Below are 16,804 nucleotides of genomic sequence, written 5' to 3'. Positions count from 1 at the left end.
AACCAGAAGCAACCCATAGCATCACAAGTGGCATCTCCGCGGGAAAGCCAAGGCGCTAGTCGATAATAGGCTTCACACGTGACGCACCCAATCCGTTATCATCACGTGTGGGTGACTCTTCAGCCCGATAGTACCATACTAGTATTGTTGCTTTGCAGGCAGATTGAGAGAACCCCTCATTCTTCCTCGATCAAAGAATTTCCTTTCCACCAATATCCTTCATTTTCGTTTAAATCTTTCGTTTTTGTGGAATCCTTTTATATAACAGTTTTTTTTCTCTCTTTTCTTTTATTGTCGCAATGTCAGCCAAAGTTCCTAGGAATTTTAGGCTTCTCGAAGAGCTCGAGAAGGGCGAGAAGGGCCTAGGAGCAGGTAAGTGCGACCCCCATCAACGGCTATATGCACCATCCCGCTGATATACATTGTGTTCACAAATCAGAGGCATGCTCCTACGGTCTTGCAGACGGAGAAGATATGATGATGAGCAACTGGAACGGAACTATTCTCGGCCCTCCTCATGTTCGTCTTCCGCCGAGCCCCGCCAATATCGTACTATATATGGCAGCGTCGCTAATCCGATAACATCCAGAGCGTCCATGAAAACAGAATATACAGTGTCAACATTCACTGTGGTCCCGACTATCCAGACAATCCCCCCGAAATTCAATTCATCTCGCGGGTCAATATCCCTTGTGTGGACCAACGAACCGGCAAGGTGCGGCTTCATTTATGATCTCTTTATGTTGAAAGGCAGCGGTATTGATATGCATTTAGGTCGATCCCACGAAGCTGCCGTGTTTGGCTCAATGGAAGCGCGAATATACTATGGAAACTATCTTGCTCGAAATGAGAAGGTATGTAATATTCCGTTCTCCCTGGTAGATCGAACAAACGCTAATTATCTCAGATACATGGCCCTTCCGCAACACAAGAAGCTTCCCCAGCCCCCGGAAGGCTCGAATTTCTAAGCCGATGATCTTGCAAGATAATCATGATCGGTGGTTAGTTTTTCGCCAAGTCTCACCATCTCATCCTTTCTCTCCTTTATTATTAGAGCGTGTACAGTCTATGCATAACGGTAGGCATGGCGTGGTATCTTTCTTAAGTCTCCTTTCTGTTCATCAAAAATTTTTTCTCTTTAGAAAATATCTCGAAATTCCCTAATGCCTCTAAACGGTGGGTTTACTACCTAGACGGCCAAGTCCTCGACTTTTGGGAAGCAACCAAGCGCATGAGTACCCAAAGCACCAATCTGGCAATATATCGGACTAGAAATGATAGGAGTGCTAGACTAACTAGCCAAATTTCTCTTGTGCATGAACGGACTAGACTTGGAAGAATCTCCAGTTCAAGAGAGTTACACAAGATTTGATGAGTATCCAGTACACCAAGTGAGCAAACAAAATACTTAAGCCTATATACAAGTGAAATTTATTATCGCAATCTGCGAATATGAACGGTCGTGTGCATGATCTTCATTCATTTGTGCAGCACGTGACATCACTTGGTGGCTTTATTCGTCACATGCTCCCGTAGTGATCCTCTTAGCAAGGTTGTTCGATCTCGAATAACTAATGTATAAGTCTGTCGTCCCCAAGTTGTCTGGGGTGCATCGGTTCGCCTGTGAGTTCAAAAATTAAGAAACCAAGTCTGTATTGAAACCCCATTTACAAGATACTCGTTCAACAGGTTTAGCACTTTATCGGGCGCTTCTCCGACAATGCGCAAACTTGCCGAACACCGCGCCGGTGCTTAGCACTTGCAAGCTGCTCGTCCAACAAAAGTTCCATAAGTACAAGAAACTCCAGAGTCCGTCTCAAATAGTCAATTCCTTAAAAGCAGGATATGAGGTATATAAAGGCTACGCGATTTCTTCGGCGAACCAAGTCCATGACTAATTCTTCCCCTATCTAAAGGCCCTCGATCTCCTCCATTCAGCCTCTCAAGGAAGTCAACGTGATATACGACGCATTACAAAGCTCCTCTCGGACGTCCAGTTGGTTAAGCAGAGGGAGTCTGCGCTGCAGAGGGAACGCTGTAAAAAAGAACCGAAGCCGTTATCTCGGAAGCAGCAAAAAACAAGCGATTCTCGGCGTTTTCAAGAAGAAACCGCCCGACGACATCCGGAGGCGACTCCTATCCTTTCTCGTCCTCGACCCGTCGTGAGCGGCAGGCGACGGGTTCCTGTTCTTGTAAACGCGCGGGGAGTACCTTTCCTGCGTATCAAGAAGCCCCAGCCCAAGAATCTAAGTGGCGTGATACGGACGAAACTTGAGAAACGTTGGAAACGAATTGAACGCCGTGACAGGCTGGATCTTGAATTAATGTTTACCAGAGACGAGGACGTATGGGATACTTTGACGACTGGTTCCGAAGAGGAGACATGGTCTGGGGAGGTCAAAGGTGCAATAGAGGCTCTTAACCGGCAAATCCGGGACACCGACAAGAAGAACATGCAACTCGCAGAGGCCATGTGGAACGTTGTCCTTGCTGAACGCAAGTTGGCGGCTGAAGAGCAAAAACAGATGCTTTCTGAGAAGTCAGCTGACACTTGATTTCCTGCCTATAGCCTGATCCCTTATGACACCTTCGAAATGCCCAATTCACGGTCTTCTGCTCGGAAATAAATTTCAAAACTAGGATCGTTAGAAAGAACCGATCCACCTGTCATTGGGCAACTGCATGATAGCAACAGCAGTCGTATCGTGAATATGCTGGAAAGCATAGACCACTTTCGATGCGTGCGGGTGTAATTCTGCATCACCAACTTCCCTTAGGGGGTAAATAATTTCGAAAACGAAGCATTCTCTTATGAAGCACCGTGTATTGCAACGGAGATGGAATTTTTTACTACTCAGCTGCCTAGTTGGCATCCTCTATATAAAGAGGCTATGAAGTCTTGGAAAATTTAAGAGGTTATGTGCCTACACATTTTTATAATTTTGAAAAATATCGGTACTTACAGAATTTCATCTATTTTCATAGCGCTAGATTATAAGATTGAACGACTCATAACAGAGGAAAGTCATAAAGATAGCGATGCGCTATGCAGCAACCTTCAGCTTTTCAACAGCAGGCAAAGCATCTTCGCCTTCCTCATCAAGGTCTGCCTTTCCAGCCAAGCCACGTTCCCATAATTGTTTCCCAGTCAGCTTCTTCTCTTCCTTGACCGGAGTCTTTTTATTAGCCTTCTTATCGTCTGCCTCTTTCTCTTCTCGTTGCCTCCTCTCCTCTTCCTCCATCTCCGCCTTGAATTTCTCCAGCCACTCTGTGAACCTCTCTTTAGTCACTGCTGTGCCCTGGAACTTTCGATTCTCCTCTTCTTCAGCCTTAGCGGCTTCCATCTCCTTCAGTGCATGAACGGCATTCACCCGCTCAGACATCAGAAGCTCGGCATTCTCCTTGAGAGCGCTCACAAGAGTGAAAACCATGGCCATCCCCAGGTTCTCCTCAATTGTAGGTTGTAGGGATTCAAGAAGCCGATCCCGGTCCTCCTGGATATCTAGCCGGGGGTGTTTGGGGGCATTTGGGGGAGCGGATATTTCGAGCCCCGGAGCAACATTGGGATAATCTGCAGGATATGAGACCTGCAGGATCAACACTGGCTGTTCAGCTTCCTCGACGTCATTTTCCGGCGCGTCAAGGACGATAGATATCCGGTATGAAGTATCAGAAAGATCTGAAAATTAAAAAGTTAGCCTCGAAGCATTACCCAGTGCGCTTACGTTTCGCGAGAAACCCCCACCTGTGATTTCCTCTGGAAAAATGGAATCGAGCACCTCGCGCTCTTCAATCTGATCTTCGCGGCCCATACTGCTTCAATTCTGCCGCCGACGGGGTTGGAGGGGTACTAGTTCGTAGATGTTCAACGGTGAGAACAACCGGATTTTCGCTCCTGCAAAAGGAAGGATATTTCACGTATACAGCACGGCAGATCTCAGATGCGATAGGACGACCGAGAAATCCTTCACTGCTTGAATTAAAGCTGGACGGCGTGGGATTTGGTCATGGAATACCCCATGTATAATATTGCAGTCCCACCTTTATGCAAACCAGACAAACAGATGAAGTGCCCCAAATTATTTGATCCGAAAAGGGAATTTCAATGCTCCGCTTTCTCGACTTCTCAAAGCTCGCGGTTTTATATATACTTCCTTACAGAATTTTACTCTTATCGAATTTCCCCTCCATTATTTTCCTTTCCATTGCCTAAAGTATTCGAGTACGTTGAAACATTCTCTTATATAATCTCAATCATGGGCAAACCCAGACCTCAGAAAAAGAAGTCATCTAAATCCAAATCTAAGTCCGTTCTCAGCGCTGGCAGCTCGATCTCGAAACAAAAGATGAACGAAGATCCTTCTAAGCTCCTCGAGCAAGCAACAACACTTCTCCAGTCAGCACAGCCTGACTTAGCACTTCCGGTAGCCCAACAGGCGCTCCAACTTGCACCGACCAATTCGCCAACACAGCTTTCGGCCCTAATCCTAGTCGCGGAGATCTACGTCGAGCTGGGAGAGATCGATATTGCGAGACAACATTTTCTGAGCGCGGTTGAGTTGGATCCGAATGGAACAACACCCGAAAGCCAGGGTGGTGGTGCCGAAAAGTTCTTATGGCTTGCTCAATTGAGCGAACTTGGAGGCAAGGATAGCGTTCAGTGGTTCGAGAAGGGTGTCTCCTCTCTCAGACATACTATTCAGCAACTCGAACAGAACCCCGGTCCTGCAGAGGCTATCGATTTAGAAGAGAAGAAACGGAAGATGGCCAACGCTCTATGTGCCGTAGCTGAGATTTACATGACCGATCTTTCGTAAGTTTTTACTATTCTGGTCTTGATTCGCTTAGTAGATTCCTTTTTGGTCTTGATCTAACAGTGACTAGGTGGGAGGAAGATGCCGAAACGCGTTGCGAAACTCTGATCGCAGAGGCTCTTTTGGTCAACCCACATGCGCCGGAGGTGCTACAGACTCTCGCATCGATTAGAATTTCACAACTGCGGACTGACGAGGCTCGGGCGGCGCTCACCAAGAGTCTCGAGTTATGGAAGGACCTACCGCCGGAGGACCCAACAGTCCCGGACTTTGCTACAAGGATCAGTTTGGCTCGTCTATTGATGGAGGTTGGCATGGAGCTTGAGGCTCTTGAGGTCCTGGAGCGCTTGATCTTGGAAGACGACCAGAGTGTGGAGGCATGGTATCTAGGAGGCTGGTGTCTCCAACTTCTCGCGGAAAAGAAGCAAGCGCCAAAGGATGAGGAAGCTGACAGTGAGACTCCCGAAGCCAGACGCCATGCATCACTCGTTGCTAGCCGTGAATGGCTGAAGCAGAGCTTGACACTCTACGAAGCACTTCAATACGAGGATGTAAGGCTCAAGGAGCACGCGGAAGAGCTAGTACAGGAGATGAACAAGGAATTGGGAGAAGAAATGGAGGATGACGGGGAGGAAGGTGAGGAGGGAGGCGAGGGTTGGGAGGACGAGATTGAGTCGGACGGTGATCACGAGATGGCCGATTCATGAAACAAAAAAAATTAGTATTGCATGATCTTATGAGAATCCTGTCATGATACCAGCCTATAGAAAAAGTCATTGCCGTTTTGAGAAGTGAGAGCCGGTCCTTGTTTTCGTCCGAGGTCCGCCGTAAGGCCACATTCTCGTAAATCCCCATCCAACAGTGATTGTTTCTTTGTCACTTGATAAATACTTATCATCCCAAGAGTCGGTGTCGGATAAACCCGCTCCGACCACTCTCCCCGGAGATTCGCAGAGCCAAATTTATCCCGGCCAATCGAACATCGCGTGGCGAAAAGTTCAATGTGAATGAAGGCGTTGTCATAGAGGTAGCTGGAAGTGTCCTATATCCCCATACAGGATGGACCTTGTACCAGCGCCCGGCGGGGAGAGCTCTCCGTTGAAGAATCCGGTGGTCGAAGTGGAAGCCGTCGATATGACCTCCGCGGAGGTGGAAGTTGCGACGGAAAATCCAGTCTCTGCGCACGGCGATGTGTCTCTGTCCGAGGAGGAATCGGATAGCGGCGACTCTGGAGACGAATGGGAGACGCAATCCCTCTACGAAGACGCTATCCAAATCCTTCGTGATGAGCAACTTCGGGAAGGGGGTAAGCATTTCATACTTCGCCATGCGCTTAGGCCTTCATTCATGTACAATTTTCACCTGTTGGTTCGTTGGCTGACAACCTTTTATTTTTCACTTCTTCAGTAGTACCTGATGCTTGCACATTGGACGAGGCCATTGCGTTTCGAAAGCGCCTGCATGAAGTTGGCAAGGCCGCATTCGTTGAGGAAACCATTGGCCAGGATAAAGTGACGGCAAAGAAACTCTGCACTGCATTTGGGATCATGCCCCCGGCTTTCCTTGACGGCGCACCGGACGAGGCTTACCATGCCTTGCTTGCCATTGCGATTTCGCAAGAGTTCTCTCGCCGTCAGAAGCTTCCACAGTACAACACGGTCGACGATGCGGTTAGGTTACTTCAAGAGTCGAAGAATATCATTGTCCTAACGGGCGCTGGTGTGAGTACCTTATTTGACTTCTCTGTGACGTATATATGCACTAACGGCATTGTCAGATCTCCACGAGTCTCGGTATCCCCGACTTCCGGTCCAAGGACACCGGGCTCTATTCGCAATTGGCGCATTTGGGATTAAGCGATCCGCAGGAAGTCTTCGATATCCAAGTTTTTCGCGAAGACCCCAGCATCTTCTACTCCATCGCAAAGGACATCCTGCCTACCGAAAAGAAATATTCGCCAACTCATGGGTTTATTCGACTCCTGCAAGATAAAGGAAAGTTGTTGACGAATTATACCCAAAACATTGATAATATCGAGGCGAATGCAGGCGTTCTTCCCGAGAAGATTGTGCAGTGCCATGGTTCATTCGCGACGGCTACATGTGTCAAATGTCAGTACAAGGTGTCGGGCGATGTGCTCTTCGGGGATATCAAGAAGGGGAATGTGCCTGAATGCACCACGTGCCAGAAGAGGATAGAAGAAGATACTTTGAGACCGCAGGGGCAGAAGCGCAAACGTAGTGCTAGTGGGACACAAAAGAGCCGGAAAACCGATGGCGAGGAGAGCTCCGACGAGGACGATTATGAGCTCCCTACCCCTGGAGTAATGAAGGTCTGTGCAGTTTATACCTATCTGCCGTTTCTCTCTTCTTCCGCCTGCTAATCTCTCTTTAGCCTGACATTACATTCTTTGGTGAAGATCTTCCCCATGAATTCGGACAGCGCCTGATCCACCATGACCGTGACAAAGTAGACCTCGTCATTGTCATTGGTACTTCGTTGAAGGTTGCTCCTGTGGCAGAGGTTCCGGGCGTGTTACCCCGTCATGTGCCTCAGATCTATATCTCTCGGACTGTAAGTCATGCATAGCTTGTATTTGGTTGCTATTCTTCTCCAACTCTCGATGCTGACGAAATGCCTTAGCCTGTGTCACATACTGGCTTTGATATTGATCTATTGGGCGATTGCGACGTGGTGGTGTCTGAGCTCTGTCGACGAGCTGGATGGGACTTCCAACATGAGATGATCCCTCCAGATGAAAAGGTCGAAATCACCTCTGAGGAAGGATATGAATCACGACATGTGTTTAAAGTTGTCGGCGCATAGCGACGGTGTTCGGTCATAGGATCTTTGGCTCCTGTCTGTTCAAGGACGGCGTACTTTTGCGGTTCTTCTCATGGTGAAGTTGTTGCTGTGGGTTATTATTCGAGGGGTTCCTGTGTAGGGATGGGCATTTCTTTCTCCCTTTCGTTGTTTCTTTAGACGTGTTGCTGTGCTTTTTTGTTGTCTGATAATTCTCTATAGATTGAGTACCTATGGATTATGGATGTGGGTTTGATTTGAACATTAACCCGCGTAGCACGAGAGAATATACTCGACAGTTCATATTGGTTGTCATAAATGGCCATCTCACTGTATCGTGTAGTTGTGGTAATATGAATCTAGCACCCTGCGAAGCGTAGTCTACATAAAATCAGGGAGATAACTCTGAGCGGCCAAAAAATTAAAAGGGAAAAAGGGAAGAAAAAAATAGAAAAGGGACAAAACCATCTCAACTCGTACCACAGCCATTGACACCCCCAGTCCACCGAGTAAATACCACAAAAGAGTATTCCAATTTGAACTAATTATCTGATTAGAAAATAGAACTTCTCAGCAAACCCTCACTGAAGACCTCACAGTCCGGTGGCCTTTAGTCGCCATGGAATATGTGATCCGCTTTGCGCAAGTCCACGAGACTTTTCGACAGCCGGAAATCCAGGCTCTGGCCACCTTGGCCGGGATTGATCTGGAGATTTTGCATTATGATGAGTTTGTATGTTTCTTTAATTAATTATTCTTGTTTTATGTCCATCTCCCAGACATCTCTTGCCGCATATTGCCTCTTCTACGGGCATTGAGGGGCAATAAATTGTTCCGCACATTTTCTCCCCGCCTTGTTTCATCCATATACTACGACTACCAAGCCAATATAAGGAATATACAAGTAAACTAACGCCTACATTAGTCACCATACTGTGTAGTAAAGCTACCAAATGAAAATGCAGCTCGCGCTCTGATCACACGCAGTATCCTGGCAAAAGATATCTTCGAACTCTGGGGCCAAGGCACCAGCTATGAAGAAGTGCACGCTGATGTCCACAAGCGGACACAGCATCGCTGGCTGGCGTTCAAAGATGTCTCATTCCGCTTCACCATTGACTCCTTCTGCGGGAAGCGCAGCATGGAAGCCAAGCGGGCAATCATCCAATCCTTCTCGTACCTGGGGTTCGACGGTCCGATCCGGATGAAGAACCCAGACGAGGACTTTTGGGTTCTCGAAGACTTCGTCTCAAATCTTGAAATCGCAACGAGGGCCCCCGGGACAACACACGCTCCCGGTGAAGCCCAGGAGCCCAGAATGGTCTACCTCGGCCGTTGGATTGCCGACAGTAGTCGGGATATTATCGGCAAATACGATCTGAAGAAACGTCGGTATATTAGTACGACGTCCATGGATGCCGAGCTGAGTTTGGTCACGGCGAATATGGCCCTGGCTGCGCCCGGGAAACTGTTCTATGATCCTTTTGTGGGGACGGGAAGTTTCTGTGTTGCGGCGGCACATTTTGGGGCCTTGACTTGCGGGTCGGATATTGATCCTCGGAGTTACAAAGGGAAGGAGAAGAAAGAGAAGGAGCCGATTGCGTTGCTTACGAATTTTCAGCAATATGGCATTGAGTGCAAGTTTATGGATGCGTTCTCGTCGGATGTGACCAATACGCCGTTGTTGAACCGGCAGTTTCTGGATGGCATTGTCTGTGATCCTCCCTATGGTGTTCGCGAAGGACTTCGGGTACTGGGAACTCGAGATGGCAGTGGTCGAGAGGAAGTTATTATTGATGGTGTTCCGGCCCATTAGTACGTGTGCTGCTTTTCTTTTCATATCTTTATATCTTGCCAAAATCTAACTGACATGTCCAACTTAGCCGACCTGGTTACATTCCACCCAAGAAGCCTTACGGTTTCGAAGCGTTGCAGAACGATGTCCTCGCTTTTGGGTCTAGAACTCTTGTCACCGATGGCCGTCTATGCATGTGGATGCCCACCTCAAGTGACGAGGACGTGGAACTACGGATTCCCATGCATCCACAGTTGGAAGTGGTCAGCGTTTCCGTACAGCCATTCAATAATTGTCAGTAGAGAGCTATAATCCGCCCCTATATCCCTTGTGTATCTCTTATTAATAGTTTCTAGGGTCCCGCCGATTAATCACCTACCGAAGGCTCCCCGAAGGACAAGTCTCAGACATCTCAATGGCCCGAAAGAAGGATGATTCCGCCGGTATCAGCGCCGATGACCTGAACGCATTCAGAAGAAAGGTAAAACTCTCCACAAGATATACGGCGTCATACGCACGACAGCTAACAAGAGGTCTAGTACTTCACAAAAAACGCAAGTCTAAAATCCGAGAAAGCAAGCCCAGCACCACAATCAAGCTGATATGCGAAAACGGAAGAAGAAAACTATGTACTTAGATCTATAAACAAATCAAAAAAGGCGTCAACCTAAAGTTTCCCTCTCCTCACCCCAACGTCACCATCTTCTAACTCCAAATCATCCCCAATCCTCACCACCTCCCTCGCCAACTCCTCCCGTAACAGACCCGCCAACCTCTCCCCCTCCTCATCATCCAACTCCTCCCTCTGCCCCCGCCCGAACATCACAAAGCTCATCCTGGACGCACCAGGCACTGAATCCGTAGAGGGCCTAGGAATAATATGAAAATGTGCATGAGGGACCTGCTGAGCGGCCCTGATTCCTATACTACAGTCAACACAATTTCTACTATCTCAGCAATAACCACTTGGGGGAGAGAGTAGAGATACCATTATTCTGCACGACGTTCCAATCCCAATCCGAGCTGTTGTCTTCACCGAGTACGATCCGCATAACGACGCGGGAGATGATAGGAAGCCATTGGCCAAGCTGCGTGTTTGTTAGAATTTGGGATGTAGAGGATCAGATATACAAAAGACAGCCATGAAATTCATTCAGGATATCGAATACGGATCATTATGCATATACGTACCTCACGGCTAACCCTAACGTCTACGTCGCCGAGCTTTTCGTAATGCGTTCTCGGGATCACTAGAACGTGTCCTCGGGTCAAGGGCATGATGTCCAAGAAAGCTAGGACGTGCTTGGTTGATAGAATTAGATGCGTGGCTGGGTCGGAGGGGCCCGGTGATGCGATCAACGAGGGATTTGTTGTAGATGGTGATTCTGTTGGTGGGTTGGTCTGTTCGGTTTGGTTGTGAGTGATGAAGGCTGTCGGAGAGATGGGCGGGTATGCCTTTGCGATGCCACAAAAGGGACATGTGGATGATGATGGCGATGATGGAGAAGACATTATGGTGCAGATTGGGGCCGCAGTAGATGATGTGACTTGGCTGAGGCTTCCGGGGTTCTAAACAATGTGTAGACAGAGGTAGAAGATGTAGTAGGCGTTAGGGTGGGAAATGAGGGCATAAATGATATCTCGGAACCTCGGTTCATACAAGTTGATCATAATTCTCGGCTCTGTTCTTCAAGTCAACAAGCAATACTTACAGACTAGAAAATAGGCACAGATATTGTGAAAGCTGAAGAAGCCAGCAGCTCCACGATGAATTAAATTCCCTAAAACACTCATTACGAAGACCCTCCCCTCCCTTCTATCCGATTGATCGCCACTAATCCGCTAGACAAACTAAAGATAACTCCAAAACCGTTTGCTTCCCTTCCTTTTAATTTTCCCTCCATCAGAGACGTCATTTACCCCGTAACCTGTGGCCTTGGAAATGCAATGGCACTTACATCGCTACCTGCGCTCGCCGATCCAGACGATGCAGAAAACGTGCCGACAAAAGAAGACAAGTGGAACCAAAAAGAATTGCAAGTACATTTCCGACCCTGAGCATCCGGCGCCTGTAGTACAAACAGGGGGGAGGAGGGGAATGTAAAGGTATCAGAGGAAGTGAAGTGTGAAACCCCAGACACACTGCCAAATCGAACAAGGAAGAGAAGATGAGGAGAAAAAGAAAAGAGCTTGAGAAGAGCGCCAGACGCCCCGAGAAGAAGTGAATAATGCAAACATCCGCAACTGAAACAGAAAAATGCCGTCGTAAACATATGCAAGAGGTGTCCTATACCATCGCAACCGAAGAAATGCCATATATGGAATCAACCAACTCCTCCCCTTACACCCATCCCGCCACATGGCGCGATCGTAGCGTAGCGCGGGTACCGCAACATTTGCACCTTATTTATTCGTTATCTTTGATATAATTGTACGGTTCTGACAGGGAGCTATCGATGTACTGGTGGTGATATTTCTTTGCCCATTGGCGGGTCAAGATGGACGCTATGAACCATGTCAGATGCAGCAAACGTGGATTGAAAGGGAAGGATACGTACCCTTGAGGAACTTCTTGCTGGCATATTTCTTGAAGAACGCTTCGTGGCAGACTGGACGGTGGAGGTAGTCAATCATGAGACGGAAGACAGGGTCGATTTCCTTCTCATCATACCCAGCATAATAAGCAAGGGTGGCATCCTATGTCCAATTAGCGCTTATTAGTGGCCTGAGCAAGGAATAGCAACATACCCAAGGTCCACGCTCCAAGATTAGTCGGGCCAGATACATGGCGGCAGCCCCCACGTGACTTTGACGGTAGGCCATGAATCTGTGGTCCAGTAGGCTGATCTCCATGAGGTACTTTCCAAGGGTACGGGTTTGAATATCGTAGTTGTCCGCTTTCGAGATACGACGCAAGAAGTTCATGGGGTTGGGATAGCTCATGTTGTACTCAAGAGTCGCCAGAATATGGCGCTCGGCGTCCAAGATCTCCTTGTCAGAGAAAGTCTCGTCGGCGACGTGACTGAAGTTAGCCACATGTGGCGAGAGGACTTCCTCATACTTGGACGCAATAAACATGGCGGCAACTCCAACAAGCTGAAGCCGATCCAAAGCTACCACCTCAGCCGAGAGGAAACGATCGATAATGTTGACAGCGAGGAAGAGGGTTTCGGGCAGAAGGCGGAAACGAGTGTGAACCTCGATGAGCCAGTCAACAAGGATACCGCGCATCTTCCATTCCAGATCAGGTTGATGGTCGATATAATGCGGGTTGGGCAGTGTCTCTAATTCAAGGTCCTTCATGTATTCGAAAATCTCCACCACATATTCGGCCACCATCAAGGGGTCATCTAAGTCTTCAGTATCTAAATCTTCCACAAGGTCTTCAGAGGGCTTCTGAAGGGTCTTTGACGCGGTAGGAGCTGCAGCATTTTCTTTGCTAACAGAAGCCTTTTCAACGGCAGACTTCTTTTCGGTAGTCTTCTTTTCCACCTCGACCTTCTTGCGGGGAGGCTCCTCAATCAACACGTTGTCCTGTATCGGCTTTTGGCGTTTCTGCGCACTGTCCTTGATAGACCCCGATCCTGAACGTTTATCCTTGTCCTCACTGGGCTTCTTCGGGTTGGTAGTCTTGGGTGCTAGGGCACCACCAGTGGTACGCGACGAGTTGGTCCGGGTAAGCTTCGCCACACCGCCAGCCTGCATTGTAGCTTTCGATGTCAAACCGACCTTTGCTGCGGCTGGCTTCTTTCCCTCCTTCGCCCCACCGTTTTCGCCCTTGTTAACATTGCTCACGTCGCCCAATGCTGCGCGTCTCCTTGTAGTACCAGTCGTCGCTGTGGAGGTAGCAGCCTTCTTGGACTCAAGGGGCTTCTTCGCCGCGGCGGTGGAGTCTCCAGCGGATAAAGCAGCAGCCTTAGCCCGGGTGAGACGCGTCGAGGGTCTGTTCTCATCGTTCTCGTTCATAGTGCCCCGTGTACGGAGGCTGCGAGCCTGCTGCACTGCGTGTTAGAAGGCCTGACAATCGACAGAAGAAAGCAATGCTCGATTGACGTGACGGTCTGGTAAGAGTCAACGCGTCATAGGAGTTGTGGATTGCTTACCGTAGGCATTGTGAAAGAGAAAAAGTGAAAGGGATGTTCAAAGGGGAAGTAAATATAAAAGCTTGGATTATGGTTACTGTGGTTCCTGTCTTCGCTGTCTAGTCAGCATTCCAGAGACGAAATTACCTTGGTGGAGCTCAAATACCAGGAGAGCTGAGGGAGCCACACAGTACGTACAACGCGTGGATATTTGAACAACCTTAGCAACGGGATATTATGCGAGGTACCTGGAGTCGGATTGCCAGGTATTTGAAAAGAATTTGACGTGGGGAGGTGTTAAAATTGGGACATATATGACTTTTGTTGACGCTGTTGACCAGAGATCGGGATCACGTAAGTTGCCACGGCGCGCCCGTCCAAGTTAAGATTTGTACAATAGAAGGATATAGAGGATGAAAAGGTAATGATTAAGGTAGATGACACGAGAAAAGACAAGTGGAGGGGGGTAAATTTTCCTCCGTTGGGCCTTAGGTTCCCCGTCGAGGAGGTTGATTGATGAGGTGGTTGGCAGAGAAAGAGGTGGTAAACTTGACAGGGCAAAGACGATATTTGGCCCTACTCTTAGCGTGAGAATCGGAGAGAGATTTGCCCCACACAGCACCACCAAGCCTGTCGAGTCAAGTCGCGTGGAATGGTGGATTATCACTCTGTACGAAGTACAGCGTAACGTAATAAATTATTCAATCGATCGGCGATATATGCAGATTGCCAATTTGCTGTCCTCAAAAAATTTATGATGGAAAATTATGTACGTGGCGGAGATATTAGAGAGAAGAAAACAGAAGCTGTTGGGGTTTGGAAAGGGGGAGCAGGAAGAAAGAGAGAAGGAAGAGAGAGAGAGAGGGAAAGATGGAAAGATGCAGAAAGGGGGATGCGAGTGTATAATAAAACAGACTACTGAGGTCATGCAAGTTCTGGTTCCAGGACTCCGTCTTATGTATGCGTATGTATGCTGGCGATGACATGGACGACTGCTGCTCTATCAACACCCTTGAATAGGGTGGTAACGGTACTGTCACCGTCGGAAAGAATAATTGGCTGTGGTGGAACAGATCGTCGTCCGTCGATGCCTGAAGTTGTCCAGGCAAGAAAACGCCATCGCGAGAAAAACGTGAGGCAGCGCGGGCCACGATTTCCCCCCAAACAATGCCCCCGTTGCCCAGCAACCGTACCGTCTTTCTTCGCCTTTGGGTCCTCTCGTCCGACGTGTTGCCGTGTCGCGCCTTCCCGTGACCAAAACCAGTCAGCCACAACTTTGAAAACCGTGGCGGTGTCGTTGTATCACGTGATATGTTAAACACGCCACAACAGCCAACCAAGTCCGAAAAGACAATTTTGCTCCGAGAAACAAGAGTCGGAGGAAGACGACGCATCACCAGCCATTGACAGCGCTTCCGATTGGACTCTTGGTGGTGTCGGTGTCTTTTAGTCACCTGGTCCAAATTCCTATACTCTTGTTCAAACAGGCATGTGTAAGCAGTAGTCCGTTCGCACGTTAGCATACACTATTCGTGAAAGCTTGCGGTCCTGCTTGGAACAGTCTCCGCCCAATCCCTGGAGTTGCCGTTCGATTCCCTACCTCAATAAATTTTTTTTTCCTTTCGTGTTCACCATGCTGCAACCTCGGTTGGCCTTGACTGGCCTCCGTCTTCCGTTTAGATGTCTGTCTTCGGTGTCGTCTAGGTGCTACTCAACAGTCGTACATGCAAAAGAGACTCCTCCGCCGGAGGAATCATCGACATCAGCTTTCGACCCGAGCATTGCCTTTGCTCCACCTCCTACTCGAGATGATGCGGGCGTTCTCATTCGATCCTATAAGCCCCGGACCCCCGGTATCCGGCATTTGCGGAGGCCAATTAACGACCACCTTTGGAAAGGACGACCAATACAAAAGTTGACATTTCCCAAGCGGGGGCAAAGTAAGGGTGGCCGGAACAACACAGGCAGGGTAACGATCCGGCACCGTGGTGGTGGTCACAAACGCCGTATTCGAATGGTCGATTTTGCGCGCGATGCCCCCGGTCCGCACTTGGTGGAACGGATTGAACATGATCCTGGACGAAGTGCTCACATTGCTTTAGTCCGCAGCCAAGAAACCCAGCGCCTGAGCTACATTCTGGCCGCGGAAGGAATGAGAGCTGGGGATGTTGTGCAAAGCTACATGTCTGGTATTCCGGAAGATCTGTGGAAAAGTATGGGAGGTGTCGTGGATCCTGGTGTGCTCGCAGCGAGGACCGCTTGGAGAGGCAACTGCTTGCCATTGCACATGATCCCCGTCGGTACACTGATATTCAATGTCGGCTTGCGGCCGGGTAAGGGAGGCCAACTCTGCCGGAGCGCCGGTACATTCGCAACCGTGATTGCAAAGGGCAGCAATACGCAGGCTGCACAGAACGAGGCTTTTGCTCGAGAACAAGATGGAGCTGAGGAGAAGAAGCCCTTGTCACAGCGCGAGCAGCAAAAGCAGGAACGCATTGCGCAGCATATTACCATTCGTCTACAAAGTGGTGAAGTCCGGTTGATTCATAAGGATTGCTGCGCCACCGTTGGTGTTGCCAGCAACCCGAACTATCAGTACACCCAGCTCGGAAAGGCCGGCCGATCGCGCTGGTTGAACATCCGTCCCACCGTTCGTGGTCTTGCTATGAACGCCATGGACCATCCTCATGGTGGTGGACGAGGCAAGTCCAAGGGTAACGTTCATCCCAAGAGTCCTTGGGGTCTTCCGGTACGTGTTCATTATAGGCGGTTACTTGACATTAGGACTAACCTTTTTTTTTCTAGGCGAAATCTGGCTATAAGACTCGCCCCAAGTGGAAGGTCAATAAGGCTGTGGTTGTCCCCCGAATCCGTAACCAGGGCAAGCGTCGCAGAGGATACAGCTAAACATAGCGCTGTTCGTTTTTCATCTCTTTCTCACCCTTGCTTGCAAGTGTAACTATGGTACCTTTTGTGGATGGTCTCCAAAACAGCGCCAATGCTGTTCAAACCACTATTGCTTTCATGATGTTTTGCGAGGATTCTTTTTTCTAGTTGTACCTGCTTTTTCTTGGGATGGGCATGGAGATGACCGGTTCGTTCAATCTTGTACTATACATCAACTCTACATGGGCCCGTAGGGTGTATGATCTGGGATGCTCTACATGTCTCTCTTGTGACCACGTTTCTCCGACGCTGCTTGTTTGATCTATACCGCGGCGTTGTGTTTGTAATATATGCATTCAGTGTCTAGAAGTCATAGGGGACTCAGGAAAGAGATTCTTTAAGTATAATTTCGCGTGCATTGACGA

At 48.7% G+C, this 16,804-nt stretch overlaps 7 protein-coding genes across 7 annotated transcripts; 4 read left to right on the top strand and 3 right to left on the bottom strand.

Moving 5' to 3' along the window:
* Nucleotides 1-166: 166 nt before the first annotated feature.
* BDW43DRAFT_279914 (E2 ubiquitin-conjugating protein MMS2) lies at nucleotides 167-1,487 on the top strand. Its single transcript, XM_032042358.1, has 5 exons — nucleotides 167-372; nucleotides 440-519; nucleotides 590-715; nucleotides 775-854; nucleotides 908-1,487. Exons 1-5 carry the CDS (start codon nucleotides 300-302, stop codon nucleotides 966-968), a joined length of 420 nt encoding a protein of 139 aa, XP_031899112.1. The 5' UTR covers nucleotides 167-299; the 3' UTR covers nucleotides 969-1,487.
* Nucleotides 1,240-2,937, top strand: BDW43DRAFT_112172 (uncharacterized protein). The gene is made up of 3 exons (XM_032037932.1): nucleotides 1,240-1,623; nucleotides 1,690-1,850; nucleotides 1,917-2,937. The coding sequence occupies exons 1-3, from the start codon at nucleotides 1,575-1,577 to the stop codon at nucleotides 2,553-2,555; spliced, it is 849 nt and encodes a 282-aa protein (XP_031899111.1). The 5' UTR covers nucleotides 1,240-1,574; the 3' UTR covers nucleotides 2,556-2,937.
* Nucleotides 2,938-3,044: 107 nt separating this feature from the next.
* BDW43DRAFT_312271 (RWD domain-containing protein) lies at nucleotides 3,045-3,812 on the bottom strand (the record flags this gene model as incomplete). Its single annotated transcript, XM_032047340.1, has 2 exons — nucleotides 3,045-3,679; nucleotides 3,746-3,812. The coding sequence occupies 2 exons, from the start codon at nucleotides 3,810-3,812 to the stop codon at nucleotides 3,045-3,047; spliced, it is 702 nt and encodes a 233-aa protein (XP_031899110.1).
* A 444-nt stretch (nucleotides 3,813-4,256) lies between these two features.
* On the top strand, nucleotides 4,257-10,267 carry BDW43DRAFT_301141 (uncharacterized protein; the record flags this gene model as incomplete). The annotated part of the gene is made up of 12 exons (XM_032045001.1): nucleotides 4,257-4,674; nucleotides 4,878-5,487; nucleotides 5,761-5,817; nucleotides 5,873-6,120; nucleotides 6,225-6,535; nucleotides 6,592-7,146; nucleotides 7,209-7,388; nucleotides 8,191-8,349; nucleotides 8,542-9,431; nucleotides 9,500-9,705; nucleotides 9,768-9,892; nucleotides 10,175-10,267. The coding sequence occupies 12 exons, from the start codon at nucleotides 4,257-4,259 to the stop codon at nucleotides 10,265-10,267; spliced, it is 3,852 nt and encodes a 1,283-aa protein (XP_031899109.1).
* Nucleotides 10,268-10,276: 9 nt separating this feature from the next.
* BDW43DRAFT_112155 (uncharacterized protein) lies at nucleotides 10,277-11,029 on the bottom strand. Its single transcript, XM_032037931.1, has 2 exons — nucleotides 10,603-11,029; nucleotides 10,277-10,499 (listed from the first exon to the last, which is right to left on the bottom strand). Exons 1-2 carry the CDS (start codon nucleotides 10,921-10,923, stop codon nucleotides 10,359-10,361), a joined length of 462 nt encoding a protein of 153 aa, XP_031899108.1. The 5' UTR covers nucleotides 10,924-11,029; the 3' UTR covers nucleotides 10,277-10,358.
* Nucleotides 11,030-11,818: 789 nt separating this feature from the next.
* BDW43DRAFT_301140 (B-type cyclin nimE) lies at nucleotides 11,819-13,523 on the bottom strand (the record flags this gene model as incomplete). Its single annotated transcript, XM_032045000.1, has 4 exons — nucleotides 11,819-11,916; nucleotides 11,970-12,108; nucleotides 12,160-13,407; nucleotides 13,515-13,523. 4 exons carry the CDS (start codon nucleotides 13,521-13,523, stop codon nucleotides 11,819-11,821), a joined length of 1,494 nt encoding a protein of 497 aa, XP_031899107.1.
* Nucleotides 13,524-14,873: 1,350 nt separating this feature from the next.
* BDW43DRAFT_279887 (mitochondrial 54S ribosomal protein uL2m) lies at nucleotides 14,874-16,786 on the top strand. The gene is made up of 2 exons (XM_032042357.1): nucleotides 14,874-16,242; nucleotides 16,299-16,786. The coding sequence occupies exons 1-2, from the start codon at nucleotides 15,127-15,129 to the stop codon at nucleotides 16,398-16,400; spliced, it is 1,218 nt and encodes a 405-aa protein (XP_031899106.1). The 5' UTR covers nucleotides 14,874-15,126; the 3' UTR covers nucleotides 16,401-16,786.
* The last annotated feature ends 18 nt before the right edge of the window (nucleotides 16,787-16,804 follow it).

The sequence above is a fragment of the Aspergillus alliaceus genome (assembly GCF_009176365.1).
Source record: "Aspergillus alliaceus strain CBS 536.65 unplaced genomic scaffold BDW43scaffold_29, whole genome shotgun sequence".
Taxonomy (NCBI): domain Eukaryota; kingdom Fungi; phylum Ascomycota; class Eurotiomycetes; order Eurotiales; family Aspergillaceae; genus Aspergillus; species Aspergillus alliaceus.
The sequence above is the reverse complement of the archived record's forward strand: the minus strand, read 5'-3'. Positions and strand labels throughout refer to the sequence as shown.

Excerpts from the sequence above, each read along its gene's own strand:
- BDW43DRAFT_279887 (XM_032042357.1), top strand. The coding sequence starts at position 15,127 with ATGCTGCAACCTCGGTTGGCCTTGACTGGCCTCCGTCTTCCGTTTAGA. Across the intron at positions 16,243-16,298 it reads AGAGTCCTTGGGGTCTTCCG|GCGAAATCTGGCTATAAGAC; the intron begins GTACGTGTTCAT and ends TTTTTTTTCTAG.
- BDW43DRAFT_112155 (XM_032037931.1), bottom strand. The coding sequence starts at position 10,923 with ATGTCTTCTCCATCATCGCCATCATCATCCACATGTCCCTTTTGTGGC. Across the intron at positions 10,500-10,602 it reads ACGTTAGGGTTAGCCGTGAG|CTTGGCCAATGGCTTCCTAT; the intron begins GTACGTATATGC and ends ACAAACACGCAG.
- BDW43DRAFT_112172 (XM_032037932.1), top strand. The coding sequence starts at position 1,575 with ATGTATAAGTCTGTCGTCCCCAAGTTGTCTGGGGTGCATCGGTTCGCC. Across the intron at positions 1,624-1,689 it reads TGGGGTGCATCGGTTCGCCT|GTTTAGCACTTTATCGGGCG; the intron begins GTGAGTTCAAAA and ends CTCGTTCAACAG. Across the intron at positions 1,851-1,916 it reads CCTTAAAAGCAGGATATGAG|GCCCTCGATCTCCTCCATTC; the intron begins GTATATAAAGGC and ends CCCTATCTAAAG.
- BDW43DRAFT_279914 (XM_032042358.1), top strand. The coding sequence starts at position 300 with ATGTCAGCCAAAGTTCCTAGGAATTTTAGGCTTCTCGAAGAGCTCGAG. Across the intron at positions 373-439 it reads CGAGAAGGGCCTAGGAGCAG|AGGCATGCTCCTACGGTCTT; the intron begins GTAAGTGCGACC and ends TTCACAAATCAG. Across the intron at positions 855-907 it reads ATCTTGCTCGAAATGAGAAG|ATACATGGCCCTTCCGCAAC; the intron begins GTATGTAATATT and ends TAATTATCTCAG.